Here is an 18,133-nt window from a genome sequence, read left to right as displayed (position 1 = left end):
TTCACATAATCCAGCAGCAGTATACTGATACAAAGAAACAATATTAAATTAAATAGTAATAAAAAAAATGCATGTAAAAGCAGACAACAACTTTGAGTAATGTTAGCATTTACCCCCAATGTCCAACCCCCGGGTGGAGTTGAAGAGTCGCATAGTGTGGGGGAGGAGCGATCTCCTCAGTCTGTCAGTGGAGCAGGACGGTGACAGTAGTCTGTCGCTTAAGCTGCTCCTCTGCCTGGAGATGACACTGTTCAGTGGATGCAGTGGATTCTCCATGATTGACAAGAGTTTGCTTAATGCCCGTCGCTCTGCTACAAATGTTAAACTGTCCAACTTTACTCCTACAATAGAGCCTGCCTTCTTAACAAGTTTGTCCAGGCGTGAGGCGTCCTTCATCTTTATGCTGCCTCCCCAGCACACCACCGCATAGAAGGAGGCACTCGCCACAACAGTCTGGTAGAACACCTGCAGCATCTTATTGCAGATGTTGAAGGACGCCAACCTTCTAAGAAAGTATAGTCGGCTCTGTCCTTTCTTACACAGAGCATCAGTATTGGCAGTCCAGTCTAATTTGTCATCCAGCTGCACTCCTAGGTATTTATAGGTCTGCACCCTCTGCACACAGTCTCCTCTGATGATCACGGGGTCCATGAGGGGCCTGGGCCTCCTAAAATCCACCACCAGCTCCTTGGTCTTGCTGGTGTTCAGGTGTAAGTGGTTTGAGTTGCACCATTTAACAAAGTCTTTGATTAGCTTCCTGTACTCCTCCTCCTGCGACTCTTCAATTCCACGGTCGGGGTTGGTAAACGTTAATATTAAACAAAATTATTGTCTGTCTGTTATACCTTCATTGTTATCACTCTTTAATTTAATATTGTTCTTTATCACTATGCTGCTGCTGGAGTATGTAAATGTCCCCTTGGGATCGATCGATCTATCTATCTATCTATCTATCTATCTATCTATCTATCTATCTATCTATCTATCTATCTATCTATCTATCTATCTATCTATCTATCTATCTATCTATCTATCTATCTATCTATCTATCTATCTATCTATCTATCTATCTATCTATCTATCTATCTATCTATCTATCTATCTATCGTGTTTACATAGAAGAAAATAAGTCTGTGCCCAGACTCCTGTTAAAAAAAGAAAAACAACAGAACAGAGTATAATAGACATAGCAGCACTTGAAGCTGTGCAGAGGAGGGCAACCAAGTGCATCCCAGGACTTAAGGACATGTCCTACTGTGACAGAAAATGAATTATTGTTTAGTCTGAGCAGGGGAGACTGCATGGGGACCTCATCCAGGTCTTCAAAATTCTCAAAGGAATTTATAAAGTAGACCCAGCAACATTCTTTCAGGTTTATTGTGAATCACATATTCGAAGTGGAAATTAAGGGGAAGTGCATTTAAAACTGAAGCGATGAAGCACTTCTTTATACAAAGACTTGAGGGACTCTGCAACAGACTACAGAAATGTTGAGTTGAAGCAGAAACCTTGATCACCTCTAAGAAGAATCTGAAAGAGATATTGGGACAGCTTAGATATTTGCTAAACAGACGAGCTTGATGGACTGGATTATCTTTTCTCGTTTGTCAAATTTCTTATGTCTTTATGATTCAAGTGGCAAAACCATCCAAAATTCATTCCAAAGTGATTTATTGGATTTCTTCTTGTGATTGCTTTATGTAGCTACATGCACACACATGTAAGTTATACTCTGAACTAGCTTCTGTGACTACATTTCAGGAACTTCAAGCTACACTCACTCTTTAAATCATGATGTTATTTGCTAATTTTTTTTGTAATGGCCACAGGTCTCTGAAAAGGTTTCTATACGCCACTTAACCCTCTGACCTGAATCTATGTCACAGAGGAAGAAAGTGGTCATCTTTATTCCTGAAATAAAATCAAACTGCACTAAAAATAAAACCCCGCCAAACCAGAAAGTACAGCAGATGGTCTTCAGATTGGTTATTGAGGACTCCCAGAGCTCTTAACATTTTGTCACAAGCTTCTTGTTCATGGCTACAATCACACTTTCCATGTCCCCTACAGTGCATTATTCACGTCAGCCAAATTTACCATCATAATATCAACTTCTTATTTTGTTTGAGTAGGCCCTAATTCAAGCCTGCCAGCAAAGCATCTGCTAATCAAAGATTCTGCACTCCAGTTAATACATTTTATCAAGAAGAGCACCTGTCTGTTCTAATTAAACATAAACACTTTGTACTTTCATTCAGTAATTAAAAAGTCCATGCAACAAAAGAAAGCAAGTTCAGTATTAGAGTAATTCACTAACCCAAATGTTGATATAATCAGTTGTCACGTTCATGTGCATTATGGACAGCTTTAAGGCTCAGCTAATTTCTTTCTGGAACACAGGATGGTGTTGTTTATGAACGCGTTACCTCTTCCTCCCTCTGCAGACCGGAAGATTAATGGCTTAACATCCCTTGATATCACTTCTGATGTCCGGCCACCTGGACCCACCTCATCCTGCCGGAAGTCCTTATCATTGGAAGTTCCGCCATCTTGAAGCAGTTTCTTTTGAGACTCATGTCTGTGACGATGTTTCGTTTTCATTTTTAACATGGTTATATGGTGCTTTCCTACAGGTGCCCCAACACTTCATGACTGTCTGTGCTTTCTCTTACAAAATGGAATAAAAATCCAATCCAGTAAATTAAGGCAGTATTTCAGGTGCAGTTTGTCTGATAAAAGTGAATGAATGATGTTTTTCCAGCTAAACGATAAAAGATTGTAAATACGAGGGACGTTCAAAAACTTTCCACACTTTATTTTTAACTCTATTTATTAATAATTTCAAAAACAAGTTAGATTGTTTTTCTACATAGTCATCTGCCTTTGCCATGCAATGTTCCCTGTCATATGGCACTCTCATACACGACTGCTTCCTACTCCTCTCACCTTCACTGTTTCCAAAAAAAATACAAAAGCGCAGAAACTTTTTAAATGTCCCTCATAGAAGGAGCTTTATCTTTTGATAAAAATAAGAGCTAGTACTTAATGATTTGCTAGCAATGCTGAAATATTTTTCTAGTGCAGCATAGTATTGGTGAACAGGACTTCAGGAGCAGAGGCTTGAACCCTGGTCTGGTTACTCTCTTTATACAGGTGAACATGGCTTCCCCATTTGATATGGGTTAGTGATGGGTGACTTGCTAACGATTCACTGTTTTTTGAATCGCTCTTTTCAGCAACTACCAAGCATGAATGAATTGATTCAGTTGAGCTTAATGCGAACGTGTGTCCTGCGTGATGTCTACAAGCGTCTTTTGTTTTGTTGGCACTGGTAAATGTTTAATGTGCATGCACAAGAACAGCCTGAATCATGAATCGCGGGTTACGTCACTTATGATTCTTTTGAGTTTCAACTATATTGGTGAACGAAACCTCTGTCATTGATGAATCTTTCACTCGTCATTCCAGTAAAATACAGCAACAACACATTTACTGTACATCAGAATGTAATCATTGTTCTGTTTTATAGAATTTAGTACTAAAATAATTTCAAATTCAATATACAATATAAACAATATTACAATATTCAACAAATTAGTCACATAAAACTCAACCTTATAAAAATATTATTCTAATTTCTAATAATTATTTGTTTTCAATTTTACTTTAGCACACACTGTTTTATGGCTCATTGACTGTACTGCACATGTATCATTGTCTGATTCTTTTGAGACTGAATCATTACCCAAGAAAGAGTCTCACAATTCTCATTAACTGAATTGAATCATTACCTACAAACAAGTTACATGATTCTTGTTCATTTCTGATTCTAAGAAATTATGTCTTATTTAAATTATGTGTTGTCATGCTACAGTATGTGTATTGAAATAGGACATTGTTAAATAAATTATCATCATGTAAAATATTTAAATATATATATTGCCACATGAAGGAACTCCATACATGCTCTGTCAAGGTATGTAATAACCTGCTGGTATGAGAGGGAGCACAATCGCTAACAATGTCATCTCCATCTCTGTCTACATTGTCGAGAAGCCTCCCAGTGAGTGCAACTGGCTCTGCTCATTCCGGTTTAGCCTTAATAAAAGTCCAAGTGTATAAAAAAAGAAAAAATGCAATGCTCGCAATGAGTCCCATGAACTTCAGTGACCTGAGCTTCATCCACTCTGAACTAAAAAATAGTGGGTTCAGGTGTAGTGACATCAGAGTGTCTCTTGGGGTACCACACACAAAACACAAGGGACATAGGAGAACTTAGATTCACACATAGAAGCATAATACTTAAATGAAACATTATTAATATAAAATAAATGATTACATTAAAACATTTTTAAAAAACATAACTATACCAAAAAGACATAAAAAAGACAGATAACAACACTGGCTTTAAACTTTAAAAACAGACAAATTTAAAAAAATACAAAATGCCCTTCAAAGGAGCAAATAAACCATTAAACATTTGGCTTGAGAAGTCAAGGCAAACAAAGAATCTTTATAAATGAAGACTTTTTTAAAATAAACCAAAGAAGAACAACAACGGCCAAAAAGACAAAGTAAGGCAAAAAATAAGGCAGAAGGATTTTCCTAGAAAAGGCAACCCAAACCAAAAAAAAAAAAACTCCAATCCTATTTCCAGAGACTAAATCCAAAGACAAAAGCAAGAAAATCACCAAAAAAACCCAGAAACTCCATAGCAGTACTCACAATAATGATTCTTTTTCAATGAATCTTTTGATGGACTCACTCCCTTGCCTAAATATATATACAGTAGGCTGAGGGCGGTCCCTAAGCAGTAATGTAATGGTGGCCCCGCCTCTTGGGGTTCCAACCACTGGACACAAGGAATAATTCCTTTAAGCACATATACGCAGATGCATACATCTTAAGTAAACAAACATCTCTACAGTATATTAACAAAAATGACATAAAAACAAAAAGCACATGAAAAATAATAAATCAAAATTAACAAAAACGTGAATAAGAATAGAAAACAACATAAACTAGTAGCATAACCGTTATGACCTTATATTGACTTTGAGGATGAACTGTAATATTTGATATTGCACCTGTAGTGGCTTTGTGGATTAGGAATGTTGAGCATGATTTAAAAGTAAAAAAAAAAAAAAATGGGTGAAAAAGTTAAACCACATCACATACAAAGAGTGTCCTATGGGTACTGCAGCCCAGGGGTTTTATAAAATCATGTTTCTCCTGCACAGCCCTTGATTAGTTAAAATATCCATCCATCCATCCATCCTTCCATCTAACCGTTTTGTAAATCCACTCACAGTACTTATGCTTCATAATGCTTGCTGTAAGGTGCATTGTAAAGCAAATATAACTAGTGTGCCACTGTGACTTTAATTGGTTTTGTTATTTTTATATATTTACAAATAGACTTAGCATGCATTTAGCCAGATATATGAAAGCATTTTGACTTGTACTATGCAGCATGAGCTGCAGAACAAGGCCATTTTTATTGTATACAAAGACAAACTAGAAAATAAGATTAAAGCTGAAAGTCATACGTAACATATCTTATATAACCAATAACCTGCTGAAGCATTCTGGTAACAGAGACAAAGAGGGAGAGGAAGATACATATGAAGTATGCAATTGTATTGTTAATTTAATTCATTCTAGCACACAAAACTTGAATTAGGACAACGAGAAAGATGCTTGATTGTTCATGCCGGCTCACAGACTGTCTGTTTATCGATGGTTTAATATCTAAATGTTGTTTTGCTGGAAGTCATCAAGCTAACCATCCTCCCCCTTTCATCTGAGTTAAGCCACCTGGACACAGCTGGAGAGCCGAGGGCTCGCCGACAGACAACAAGCTTGCTCATGACAGCATTAGAGTTCTGATGATGATGAAAATGATATGCTCCTCATGTCAAAGGCTGAAACCAGAGTTAACAATCAAGCTAACTGACTTTCTTACTAATGTTCTAGTGTTTGGACTTGCTGTTGACTATTTTGATATGTGTGGGTAGGTTTTTGAGCTAGACATGGGCTGCACAATAAAACAATTTCCTTTTCAATAAGTATGTGCTTTTTTAAAATACTGAAGACATGACTGCATTACAGTAAGGGCCACTAAAGGTGGACAAAAAATCAGACCTGGTCTGCTTGTGGATTCACTCTGGGGTTAATTGTAGCAATAGAAAGCAACTTGTGGATATCTGACTACTGTCTCTTGAATCACCTTTCCCCCCAATCTTAGTGACAATATTTTCAACCAGTGTTAGCAAAGGGAGGTAGCAGATTTTGAACTCAACAATTTATATTTTCTTCTGAGTCAACATACAGACAAACACACTCTTAAATCAAGTTATGATAATAAGAGTTTGCTAAGCAAAGTGCAAAACATGGAAGTTTTCAGTCTGGGGTACATAACCATCTATCCAAGCCTGCTCGTCTCCACCTGCTTACCTCTTGTTCCATTGAAGAAGAGGGTCTGTCGAGCTGGGTTCTGGATAACCACAATTGATCCGTCATAGTTATGAAGTTTGCAGCTGATCTCTGCAGTGCCACCTTCAATGACTGTAACATTTTCTGCCTGGACAACTTGTGCCAAAACTGTAAAAGACAAAAAAGGAAAAGAAAATGGGATTCTATTAATCAAATACATGCAAACTAAAAAGAGGCAATCAGGGTGAATTTCTGCTGCCTATTAGGAAATACAAATATAATCAGAGACATTTGTAGATGGCACATATTTTACGTTTCACCGATGCAGCATGATGTCTAGAAATAATACACCCGCTGAAATCACACAGGGCTGTTTAAATAGGTAAACCACTTTAGACCACTGACAGGAAAATGATTTTACTCAAATTCCTAAGACATTTCTGATTTTCAAACCTCATATATTTAGAACACCAAACCTCATATATTTAGAACATATCAAAAGCACAAGCAAATATATAAGTAATATTCCCTTCATTCATCCATCTTTGAAACCTCATAATCTAATTAAGGCAGAGTCTATCCTTGTAACTCATGGCACAGTAATCGCCAATAGATCGAACGACACGGGGGCACAGTCAAACAGCCAATCAGTGTATAATTACAAAAATATCCTAATATGCATGTAGTATTTGAGATGTGGCAGACTACCAGAGCACCAGTAGAACGTCCACGTGGACACTGTGAAAACATGTAAACCAGGCTGGAGTTTGAATTCTCAGACCATAAGGCACCAAAACCAGCTACTGCACCACCAAACAGACTGAGTGGACAGACATAAGGAGAACATGCAGGCTCTACACAGATTGGTACAAGGCTGGAATCTGAATCCTGTCACCACGCACAAGGCTGGAATTTGAATGGCTGCTCCACCACACAGCCTTTGTGTAAAGCAGATCAAAAAATGTGCTTTTACAGTAGGCTAAATACAGCTTGCATTTAATTTAAGGATTATTATTCAATTAAATAAGTTGAGTGCCCAGAGCCCATAAGGGAAAGCTAACATTGACTGTATTGTGTGATCAAAATGTTCTCTAACTGAACAGCAAGCAGGTGCAAATGAGCTCATTAGATCTTAAAGGCCAACATTTCATATGAACGTGTTTGGGGTTCTGGTGGGGATATGCAAATGTAAAAGAAAATGCAAGTTAGTATTACCATTAGAATGTACATGTTTAAGCTTAGATAAAATAACCAGTGTGTATATGCTTGTAAGAATATGTGAAATGGGAACCTGGGACTTTACGATATGTTTTATGGTTATCCAAAAGTAACGTAACTGACGAAAAGCCACACCATGAAAATGATCAGTTTTTTAGTTAAGCAGCCAGCAAGTCACTCTAAATTTAAAGGATTATAAAAAAGCGTTTTGATCGACATCATAACTATAGAATATTATTTGTGCCAATATGGAAGAATATTTTAAATTAAATAAATAAATGAACTGGGAAATGTGTAAATAAATTTAGAGAGCATGAAATTTGAGTGTAAATAAATGTGTCATGGAAGATGCTTTTTGTTGCTTAATTATTTATACAATTTTGTCCGCAATATTCCCACAAATGTAACATGAAATACAGCTCAAATTTAAAACTGTAATTTTCACTTGTCAAAGCTGAGAGGGCGGACTGTAGCGTGTACAGTCTTTTGATTGGTGAATCATCACTTGAGAAAATGCACTTTGTTTGATTTGGGAAACCTGATGCTCAAAGCTGTGACTGTGCACATTAACTATAAGGGCAAGAAAAAGTTGCCCAGAATGACTTGACTATGCTAATTCTATTAACTCCAATTTCATCTGGAGACTGCATCCGAAGTGTCTACTGTAAATGTAACATTTAATGGTTTAAATCCAATGTACCGACGGTTCACTGATTAAAACACAGCACTCGTTAGAGCTCGCTCTCTCAGCTTTGATGAGTGAATGTGACAGTTTGGTTAATATGTTTTTAATTAAGACACGATTAAATTGAATTAAATACACCACGTGAATATGCATTGCATTGCTGTGTAATTAACATGTTGGATTGCATTACAACACTACCAGACAAAGATGACAATTTTTGACAGATTTAGTCATCTACAATCATCCCTCCACTTCCAAGGATCAGACCTGGCTTAAGAAGACAAAGATTGCAATGACTAAAGCTACAGTATAGCCACCATTTGATACAAAGCCTGCTGTGTGGTCTTCCAAAAAACCCTCTGTTAGATTTAAGCAGCTCTTTCCAGGGTGTTATCTGGGTACAGAGTGCCACATCCTGAGTCCTGGCACGACCACAGCCCTTGGCGCAGCTTTTTGCCTTTGTTGAGGTATTCTGAAGTGTAACCCTTTTAGGGGAAACAATCTGCAGATGGGATCGACACATCCATGAATCCTGGCAGAGTGTGGCTCGTATACACTGGCCATGAAATATTTTTTTGAATTATGGGTAAAAAATGGTGGGAAATCTAGCCTTTCTTACACCCTTGTCTTTCTGGTCCCCCAAGACTTCAACCTTTCCCAAAAATGAGATTTCAATATTCTTTCAAATTCACAACTAGAATAAGATAAACAAAGGGGAGTTGACCCTGTATAGCAAGAAGACATAAATATAATGAGCTGAAGATTTCCATTCATATTTTGCGCTATGCTGCTCATTCCTGAGAGTGCCATGGAAGTGGCTGGATGTGATCAAATTTATACAGTTAAGGCTTCGGCCTCATATACCACTCAGGCATGAGTTGCAAAGTGTTTAGGGTGTGTGTACACCACCATGGACTCTGCATGTAACCTGATCTGATGTACACAGCCCATGTGTTAGCTGTCCAGAAACTCATTCATAGAGAGCGATGTGTAGTAGGCTCGTTCCAGTCCAACACAACACAAATGTTCTTTTACAGGCAGAACAGAGAGCAGGAGATGAAAAGAAAATATATCGACATTGGGAATCTTGTGTTCAACAAACAAGATCACGTCAACACAACACAAATGCTGTTTTACAGGCAGACGAGAGCATGAGATGAAAATATGTCGACATTGGAAGTCCTGTTTTCAACAAAGAATCTCATGTGAGCAATGCCAGTGGTAGGTTATTTTGCACCCTAGGCCAAGCCAAACTTATGATTGTGCCAACTGACAGTTCAGTAGCTAACGTGTCTAAATGTGTAATTCACCTAAATGATGGCGCCGCCACGGCACTGAGGGAAAATGACCAATCAGTCAATGTCCCTTTTCCTTTCTCTCTCACCAAGAGTTGTTTGTGCAAGAACATCCAGTGTTTAACATTTCAGAAACCAGCCTCACTCTGATATGTATGAAAAGAATCTTCCATAAAATATGGCCACTACAGAACCACTGCACACCATTTTAGAAATATCCCTTTCAAAATATTTAATCCATTAAAAATACTTATCAGCTCTACAGACATTAGATGGGCTTCTTCCATAGCTCTGTTTCTATCGTGGATGACGCAAAACAAGCAGATTATAAAACCAGCCTAAATAATCATTTTTTTTACTCAAGTGGCTAAAATGGTTATAACTCTGCTTCAGAGAGGAGACACTGGAAGTCCGTTCCCAGCGGCAATCAAAGTCTAGGCCACTGTTGCTGCCAGCGTAGAAAGGATTTCACCTCAAGGCTTCTATAGGATGGTCCAGATCTCATTATGCAATTTTCATTACACTATAACTTATTAAGTTTATTGCATAGAAAATCACCCGAAAAATCCCGGACCATCGAAAAGTGTGCAAACTGACGACATGAAGAATCGTCTTTGTGCTGAACTAGAATCGTCCCCACATAAATCAAAGTCATCCAGATGATCTGGATCTGCACAATTAGATCTGGACCACCCTGTTCTTCTTATGAATGAAAAGCAAGTCACCTACTCAACTGAACTCAATGAACATTCCTTCTACCCAAGTGAATGCTCAGCACATGCTTACATTTTCTCTGTTTCCTGTGCTTCGGCTAGCTAACTACTTCTACTGATCTTCTTCTGCTTTGATTCATTTGGTTTAGTCACTTAGCAACAAAAGGCAGACAAGGCCAATACTGTCCTAGGAAATGTTTTATAGAAACAGAGAGACACACAGTTTAAAACATAAGCAGAGTCCCTTATGTGAGTCACCATTTGACAGTGCAACAAAAGTAAATGCCAAAACAAAATGCAAGATGTTCTACTACACTGAGCATGTGAGGTGGTGTGGCACTATTGACATGAAAGTGCAATGCAAAATTATATTTGCTATTGTCTACTCTATATATATAATATCCTAAGCCTTTTAAGTGATGTTTTTGTGTCACATTTTTTGTCACACTTTAAATCGGGATTATTTCAAAACCTGATTTATTGAACTATAATGTGATGCTGTTAGATTTTCAGATTCTTATTCTGTTTTTAAGTTCTAAACTAAAAAATATCAAGAACTCACGTCCCGCGAGACGAAACTTTGTGCCAAGAGATTTAACAGGCTGGGCCGGAAATAAAAGACAAAGAGTAGGACAGCTGCTGTACAGGCTGTTAAATGTACGAAGCGCTGTGCGAAATGCAGATCATGCAGCACAGTAGCACCAGCAAGCTAGCAGCTGATCGAGCAAAGAGGAGGTAAAAAAAAACTTTCTTTGTTTCCCATTGTATCATCGTTTAAGAGGGGGTTTTAGAGGAGCAACTGCGTCTCCTTGGGGTGCGTTCAGCCTCCCTCTTCACAACGTGAGCGGCGGAGATGTAGGGGGCGAACCCCCTAGTTGTTGAATAAAAATTAAAACAGAATACAGAGAAAAACTTTAATAGGTTTTGGTAGGAGATGTTTCAGTTATCCAAAATTCTTAGTTTCCACTGGAAATCAAGAATCTAAAAACAAAAGTTAAGTAAGTTAACTATGAGTGGGCATAGTACAGCTTTATACTGTGACCAGGTCCTGTTTTCATGTGGACCACCTGCTGACCACGTGCCCTCAGCCCCACCTCTACAGGTCAGATATTAAAGGGAGCGGAGAGAGTAGTTAAGCAGGTCAATATTACATGAAGGCTGCACTCTAGTTCAGTTGAGCTACTTTTTCACATTTTTTTATTGCCTTGGGCATGTTTCTGCTTTTCAGTTGAATTCAAAGCCTGTTTCTGCAGCCCAGATTTAAAATTAATTTAGGGCTGAAGTTTAAAGGTCTTATAGTCTTTTCCTGTTATGGAATCCATTTTGTGTACCATTGTCAGGGTGGCGTCCTGCTTTTCTAGGGGTGTGGTCTCCAGGGTCGTGACCTTGATTTAATCAGCAGATGGGATTAAAGGTCAATGCTTGCATTGAGCCTTATTTGATGTGAAGATAAACCCTTCAAAACCTTTATTGAATTCTCTTTGTGATTATTTTCGTGTCTTGCCCAGTTTTTGACTTCTTGCCTGAATAGTGACTATGATTTTTGCCTCTTGTTTGGGTTTCAGGCGCTTAGTTTTATTTTATTTTTATTTGCTTTGCCTTGCTTTAATTCAAGACATTAGTTATCTGTTTTTCTGCTGAGTCAGGACACCAATGTGCACAAAGGAAGATTTGGAAAGAAATTTAAAGACTGACTTCAAAGTAGCCATACTGTATGCTGATGATTTTTTTCCTAGTTTAGCCTTAGATCCTCTGAATTGTCTTATTGTTTGCTTACTTCTTGATTTTCCCATTGCAGTTTAGGACCCGTGTCTGTCTGTCCTGGATTAATTCAATGTATGCTTATGCATTTGTTACCGTCTCTTTTTCTTTAAATATTTTATTTTTGAAAACCAGAATATTACACTGGCATGCTACTGAATCAAACATAACAATAACATAACAGATACAATCATTTACTTTGAAATGAACAAGCAGAAAACAAAGGACAAAACAGAAAAACAAAAAAGCAGTACATGATTAATCCCCCCACCCCACCCAAGACAAAGGGAAAAAGAAGAGATACATGAACCAAACAAAAAAAAAATTACCTTTTCAAATGTTAATTAATACAGTTAATAGCATAAGGAAGTCATTCACAGGTCCATCATTGTTATTCTAAAATATTCATGAATTCTTGTCATGTTTTAAAAAGGTTTGGGCATATCCTGCAAGACAGAGTTGGATTTTTTCTAATTTGAAATAATACAGAACATCGCTTACCCACTGAGTTACAAAAGGTGTATTTGGTATTCTTCCAGTTAAGAAAAAGAATCTGCATGCTAGTAGTTGTGGTCACAAAAATTACAATTGATTTCTTCCTATGTTCTCTAATGACAGCTGGGACTACACCAAACATCACCATTAATGGATTAGAAGTGTTTGAAACACCAAGGGTGTTTGAGAAGTATGTAGACATTTTTGTGAAAAATGATATTAATTTAGTGCATTCCTAAAACATATGGTCTAGTGATGCAGGAGCTAGATGGTAACATCCTCAGGTTGGGTCTTACCCTTGGTGCATTTTAAATGAGATAAATGTGATCAATCAAAGATGTTCAGTTGAATTATGGAATACTTTGGCACATACTGAACTTGAGTGTATTGTATGTATGGCTGAGTATTACTCCTTTCCAGAGATATCAACAGACAGGTGTAAGAGTTGAATTTGAACCCTGTGCACCTGGCATGTATCTGAGTCTCATATCCTTCTGAGCTTATGCTTAAAAGCTGATGCTGTTATTTTATTATTCACTATGATAAATGTATTTTATAAAACCAAAATGTTATATTAATGGCATAGCCTTTCTTCTATAATACTTATAAGTTTCCTGTTTTTGTACCCAGCTGGATCATAATGTTAGCAACTAGGTGTAACCAATCATGTTAAAAGTTTTCTGAATTTGTAACAAATTTCTTTTAAAGAATAGTGATCTAATCAATGGATTGTATAAATATAGCACAGAAGACAGTTTTTTCTTTGCAAAATCTCTGATATGATGCTTTTTGCCTCTTCTGAGATTTAGAAAAACAATAACGACTGATGATTTTTACTGCCTGTGTTTTATTGCTGAAATCAGGGTATTCCAGTGGGGGGTGTCTGTATTCATAATTTTCATCCACACAGATCCCTTTCCCACCATTTCCTAGGATCTTTGAAAAGGAAAATTTTTGAAATCCTTATATTATTTCCGCTTCTGTCCGTTCATGCCCGATATAAACAACAGTTGCCACAATTACTATATCCTTCCACAACAATAGCGAGGAATCCATGTTCCTGGCAGAGTTCTGGTCTTCAAGTCTTCAATTCTTCAATGTGCATGCTTTGTTACACACTAAAACTGCATTACGACACTACCATTTTACACCTCCTTTTTCCTTCACTTGAGTGTATGCCTCCCAATAAAATGAAAAGGCACATACAGCTTAGCTGCGACCAACAGAAATGATCTTGCCGGCGTACATACTCACACCAACGCACAGAAGCAGAAACATCCGACAAATCTTACAGACGTCGGTATACTACATTACCTGAGAGTCACACTTCACACATACTGACTGACATGTGCCCTACATTCCCTTCTTATCCAGTATGTTCTGTTAACCTGTTCATGTTAGACTTTCTATTGTAAATATTCATGCTGTTGTAAGTGACTAGAACATCACATACTAATTATGGGACTATTTTAAGGGATTAATAAAGTATCTATCTATCTATCTATCTATCTATCTATCTATCTATCTATCTATCTATCTATCTATCTAATATTGAGTCCTTTCACAAGTCACTACTTATTTAAATAATCTGCTTTCTTACTGTAACGTGTGATGTTCTTCTCTCCTTTATCATCATTTCATTAATGCTTTTATTGTTGCTAACGTTTCGCAAGCACAATTTGCTAGTATGTTTCATATATTGTTAACATGCTGTCTAAGTAAACATCAAGATTAATCAGTGGCTTTCGGGATTTATATAGGTGTGAGAAGTGAAAAGTTGGGTAGGTTTTCTTTTAAAAGAAAATGTAATTTGCATTTAGGAAAAACATGTGTAGCTGTAAAGTTAAATTTAGAGCATAAGTGTTAATAAGATGCAGTTATGTTGTCTATATAAAGATCATCTCTAAGTGTCTTAATCCCTAGTGTTTAATATAAGATAAGCACTAAGTAGGTGGAAACAGGGGATTATTGTGTATAGGAGCAACAGATAAGAGCTTCTCTACCTTAACATGTGTCCAGCATTAGTTCCGTACTTTAAATAGTTGGTGGATGAGTGGATTGTTGATAAATTGAATATTGAGTGGAGCAGAAATGAGGGTATAGATAGATAGATAGATAGATAGATAGATAGATAGATAGATAGATAGATAGATAGATAGATAGATAGATACTTTACAAGGAAGACTTAGAATTGGATTTGTTTCCCATTGCATAAGTTCATAAATTTCAGCTGATATCCAAAATTATATTATACGTATATTTGCTGCCCGGTAGTAATACTGAAAGTGAAGTAGTGCCATGCCACCTTCTGCTTCAGATCTTTGTAGAGTCGCCTTTTCAATGAGAGGCTGTATCAATCTCCAGATGAATGGCGTTATAATTGAGTCTAATTTCTTAAACACCGTTTTTCTGAATATGATGTCCTCTACTGTCACTGTGTTTTTGTGGCTTCTGACCTCATACACACTGAGGGCCATAAGATAGGGAAGACACATCATATTTCAGATTAAGCATGGGGCCATGTAGCATAAACAGTGCTGTATATATTTCCACTCTTGCTTTTAAAACTTGACATTTACTCGATATGTGAAATCAGATACTCTTCCCTTTTAAATTCTCCTTGTTCTTTTGATGTAGCCTGCTTTACAAGTATACTCCTTGTCTCTGTATATTTTTAATGAGAAAGGCAATGGGAAATAACATGCGACAAGTAAATTGCATGTAATTACTGTAAAAGTCCTTAGTTTGCTATTTTTTAGTTGTTGTTGTTTTTGTGATGGTTTAAAATATGCAGACAGCTTCAATGCAAAATAATCTAGAGATCAGTGATTAATGTATTAGACAGACTGAAGAAATTTAAAATCAAATAAGTCACAGAGAGCAGACAACATAAATCCCTGATTGCTTTAAGAAGTTGGTAAACCTTTACCAATTAATTTTCTCCACCTGACTTAGCTTTGGGAAAATCAATAAATATGAAACATGGGCAGCAACATTCTGATATAAAAAACAGGTCATAGACACCATCTGATTATAATGTTTAATGCCAAAATTTGTTAGCATAAAAAAGTATATAAACACATTAAATTCTAACTGTATATGCCAAAGCTGTTAATGCAAAATACACATAAACATAATGTATATATATATATACATACAAGTATAAAGAAAGCAAAGATAATAAACAAGGTGCCCTTATGATTTTCATTTAATGATTTTCTTCCACAAGCAATAGAAATCCTGTCCCCTGAAATGATCATTTTCATCTACAACTAAAGTTTGTTATAAACTTACCCAATATTTTGCTGTTGTACCTTACAGACCTACACTCATGATAAAAATTAAAAGTTTGCATTATATAAGATAATGGGTTTAAGTGACCATTGATGCTTTTAAGTGCTGTGTCAGATACACATCTGAGTACTGAGGTCCCAGAGTTACAAATGCTGCCAAGTCTAAGGCATATTGCCACCAAAGTCACGTAATCCACATTCAGTGTTTAAAGGAAAACAGAGAAAGAAAGGTCTCGGTTAATGAGTGAGGTGAGAGTAATCAGTCACTGCAATCCATTATCCCAGAATGTATTGAGTAAGATGCGGCCAGGCAAATGAATTAAAAAGTCCAGCCAGTCACAGTTTAATCCACCGCTTTCGTTTTTCAGATCAGAAGAGGACTTGTTCTGAGTCCGCAGTGCCCTAGCTACTGTAGGTGCCTTCAGTCCAAAGCAGACAACTGTAGGGCATGTGATCATCACTGTCAACATCCGCTGCTGATAACCACAATAAGGACGAGATAAATAATAATTTAATCTCCATGTCACTTCCCTTCCAGAGCAATGTGTTTCTACCATCTTGTGTGAGAGAGGCACTATACATGGCTATATAAGGGGTGCTTACAGCATAAGACCATGAAGCAACAGAGTTACTCGACTAGTAATAGAGAGATCACTTGACTAGTCTGGGTTCAATTCACTACCTGGCTACGACTCCCATGTTTGAGTTTTTCGCAGGTGTTCAAACTTCCTCCCATATCCGAAATACATATAAGTTAAGTTAACTGGCATTTCTCAGACTGGCCCAGAATGAATAAATGCAGATGTGCGTGAGTGTGTCATGTCCAGGCTTGATTCCCAAATTGTGTCCAAATCAGATTCCAGAACCCCCAAGTGCAGCAGATTTAAGCAAATAGATGAATGTGTAAATTGACAAACCCTTCCATAGCTGGTAAATGTGACGCATACCAACAATGGTCTAATCAAATCATCCCAGAGGTCTTTCTGCCGGAGGAAGCAGCTGAAACTGCTGAGAGGTATTAAAAGAAAAATCTTTGACATTCATTAATATTCAGTCTCCTTGCAGTATACCTGTCAATCACTTTCATATGCAGATGCAAAGTTCTCTGTTGTAGGGGAAAAACAAAGCTCTAGAATGCTCTTTTGCCAAATCCCAATGAGCTTTTTCCAGTGAGGTACAGTGACGGTCACTAGAAAGGAAAGGAATAAAACTAAAACTAGTGCTATAGCACCATGGAAGCCTAGAAACTCGGGTGCAAGCATGTCATCTTTCCCGTTGGTAAATATTTTTGTTGCCTTCCTTCCCTTCCTTGATTATTCCACAACCGTACAGAAATAAACACACGGACCGCTGAGTAAAACTTGGGCAAGGTCACTGTACAGGCATGAGCCACTGTTTTCTCTGTTTTGAGCTCCCACTGTCCCTTAGCCTTCTTCATTAGACCAGGAGCTTACTCCAAAGTGCCAGACTGACTCATGTAAATATGAAGAGACTGGACTGGCTACATCTCTAATGTCTTGACAGAACCAAGCAGGAGCTGAAGATTGCAAGTGGGGAAAGGAAGTCTTGTCAGACCTGATCAGTTTGGAAACCATCTCAATCCTTAGCAAGACAAGTGGGCAGAAAGTCAGAGATGAGAATGAGATAATATGGAATTTAAACAGACGAGATGTTTGCCCAACTGAACTGCAACTGGTCTGCGCCAAAAAAAACAACACAACTAGAGCTAACATGAGCTGTCTTAGCTGGATTGCAAGAGAGAAAATAGACAGAGAATTTAGGAGCACACGCTGATAGAGCACATTGCTGCACCCACCACATGAGAAACCAACTCAGGATCCCAGATTAGGATTTGAGTGTAGTCATGCAGCACCACACTAGTTCAGATGGAATAAAAACAGTGTGAGGTGTTTTACGGTGGCTGGAGTGCCAGTTCTGCCACCAACCCACAGGTTTTTCCCTGCAGGTTGGTGGGCCTACTTGCAGGGTTGGATGCAGATAAACGTCATACTGAGGACAGAGAAATTGAAGGTTATGGGCCTTGCTCAAGGGTTCAACGAAGTAGAGTCACTGTTGGCGTTTACGGGATTTTAACCGGCAACCTTCAGATTACCAGTGCAGACCCCTAGCCTCAGAGCCACCACTCCACAAGTAGACAGCAAAAACCTAATTTTAATTTGGAGCACCATGGAGTGGTACAGTTAAGCTAACACAACCTATAATGCGGGGAAAAGGTAT

At 37.7% G+C, this 18,133-nt stretch overlaps 1 protein-coding gene across 3 annotated transcripts in view; it reads right to left on the bottom strand.

Annotated features, from left to right (window-relative positions):
* Positions 1-18,133, bottom strand: part of cadm4 (cell adhesion molecule 4) — a 734,387-nt gene that overhangs the window by 363,109 nt on the left and 353,145 nt on the right. For all 3 annotated transcript variants that reach the window (XM_039773253.1, XM_039773252.1, XM_039773254.1), the window contains exon 2: positions 6,457-6,603. In XM_039773253.1, the coding sequence (XP_039629187.1) occupies positions 6,457-6,603 (147 nt within the window). The remainder of the gene's footprint in view (positions 1-6,456; positions 6,604-18,133) is intronic.

This window comes from Polypterus senegalus, chromosome 12 (genome assembly GCF_016835505.1).
Source record: "Polypterus senegalus isolate Bchr_013 chromosome 12, ASM1683550v1, whole genome shotgun sequence".
NCBI lineage: Eukaryota > Metazoa > Chordata > Cladistia > Polypteriformes > Polypteridae > Polypterus > Polypterus senegalus.
This window is presented reverse-complemented; position numbering and strand designations above follow the sequence as displayed.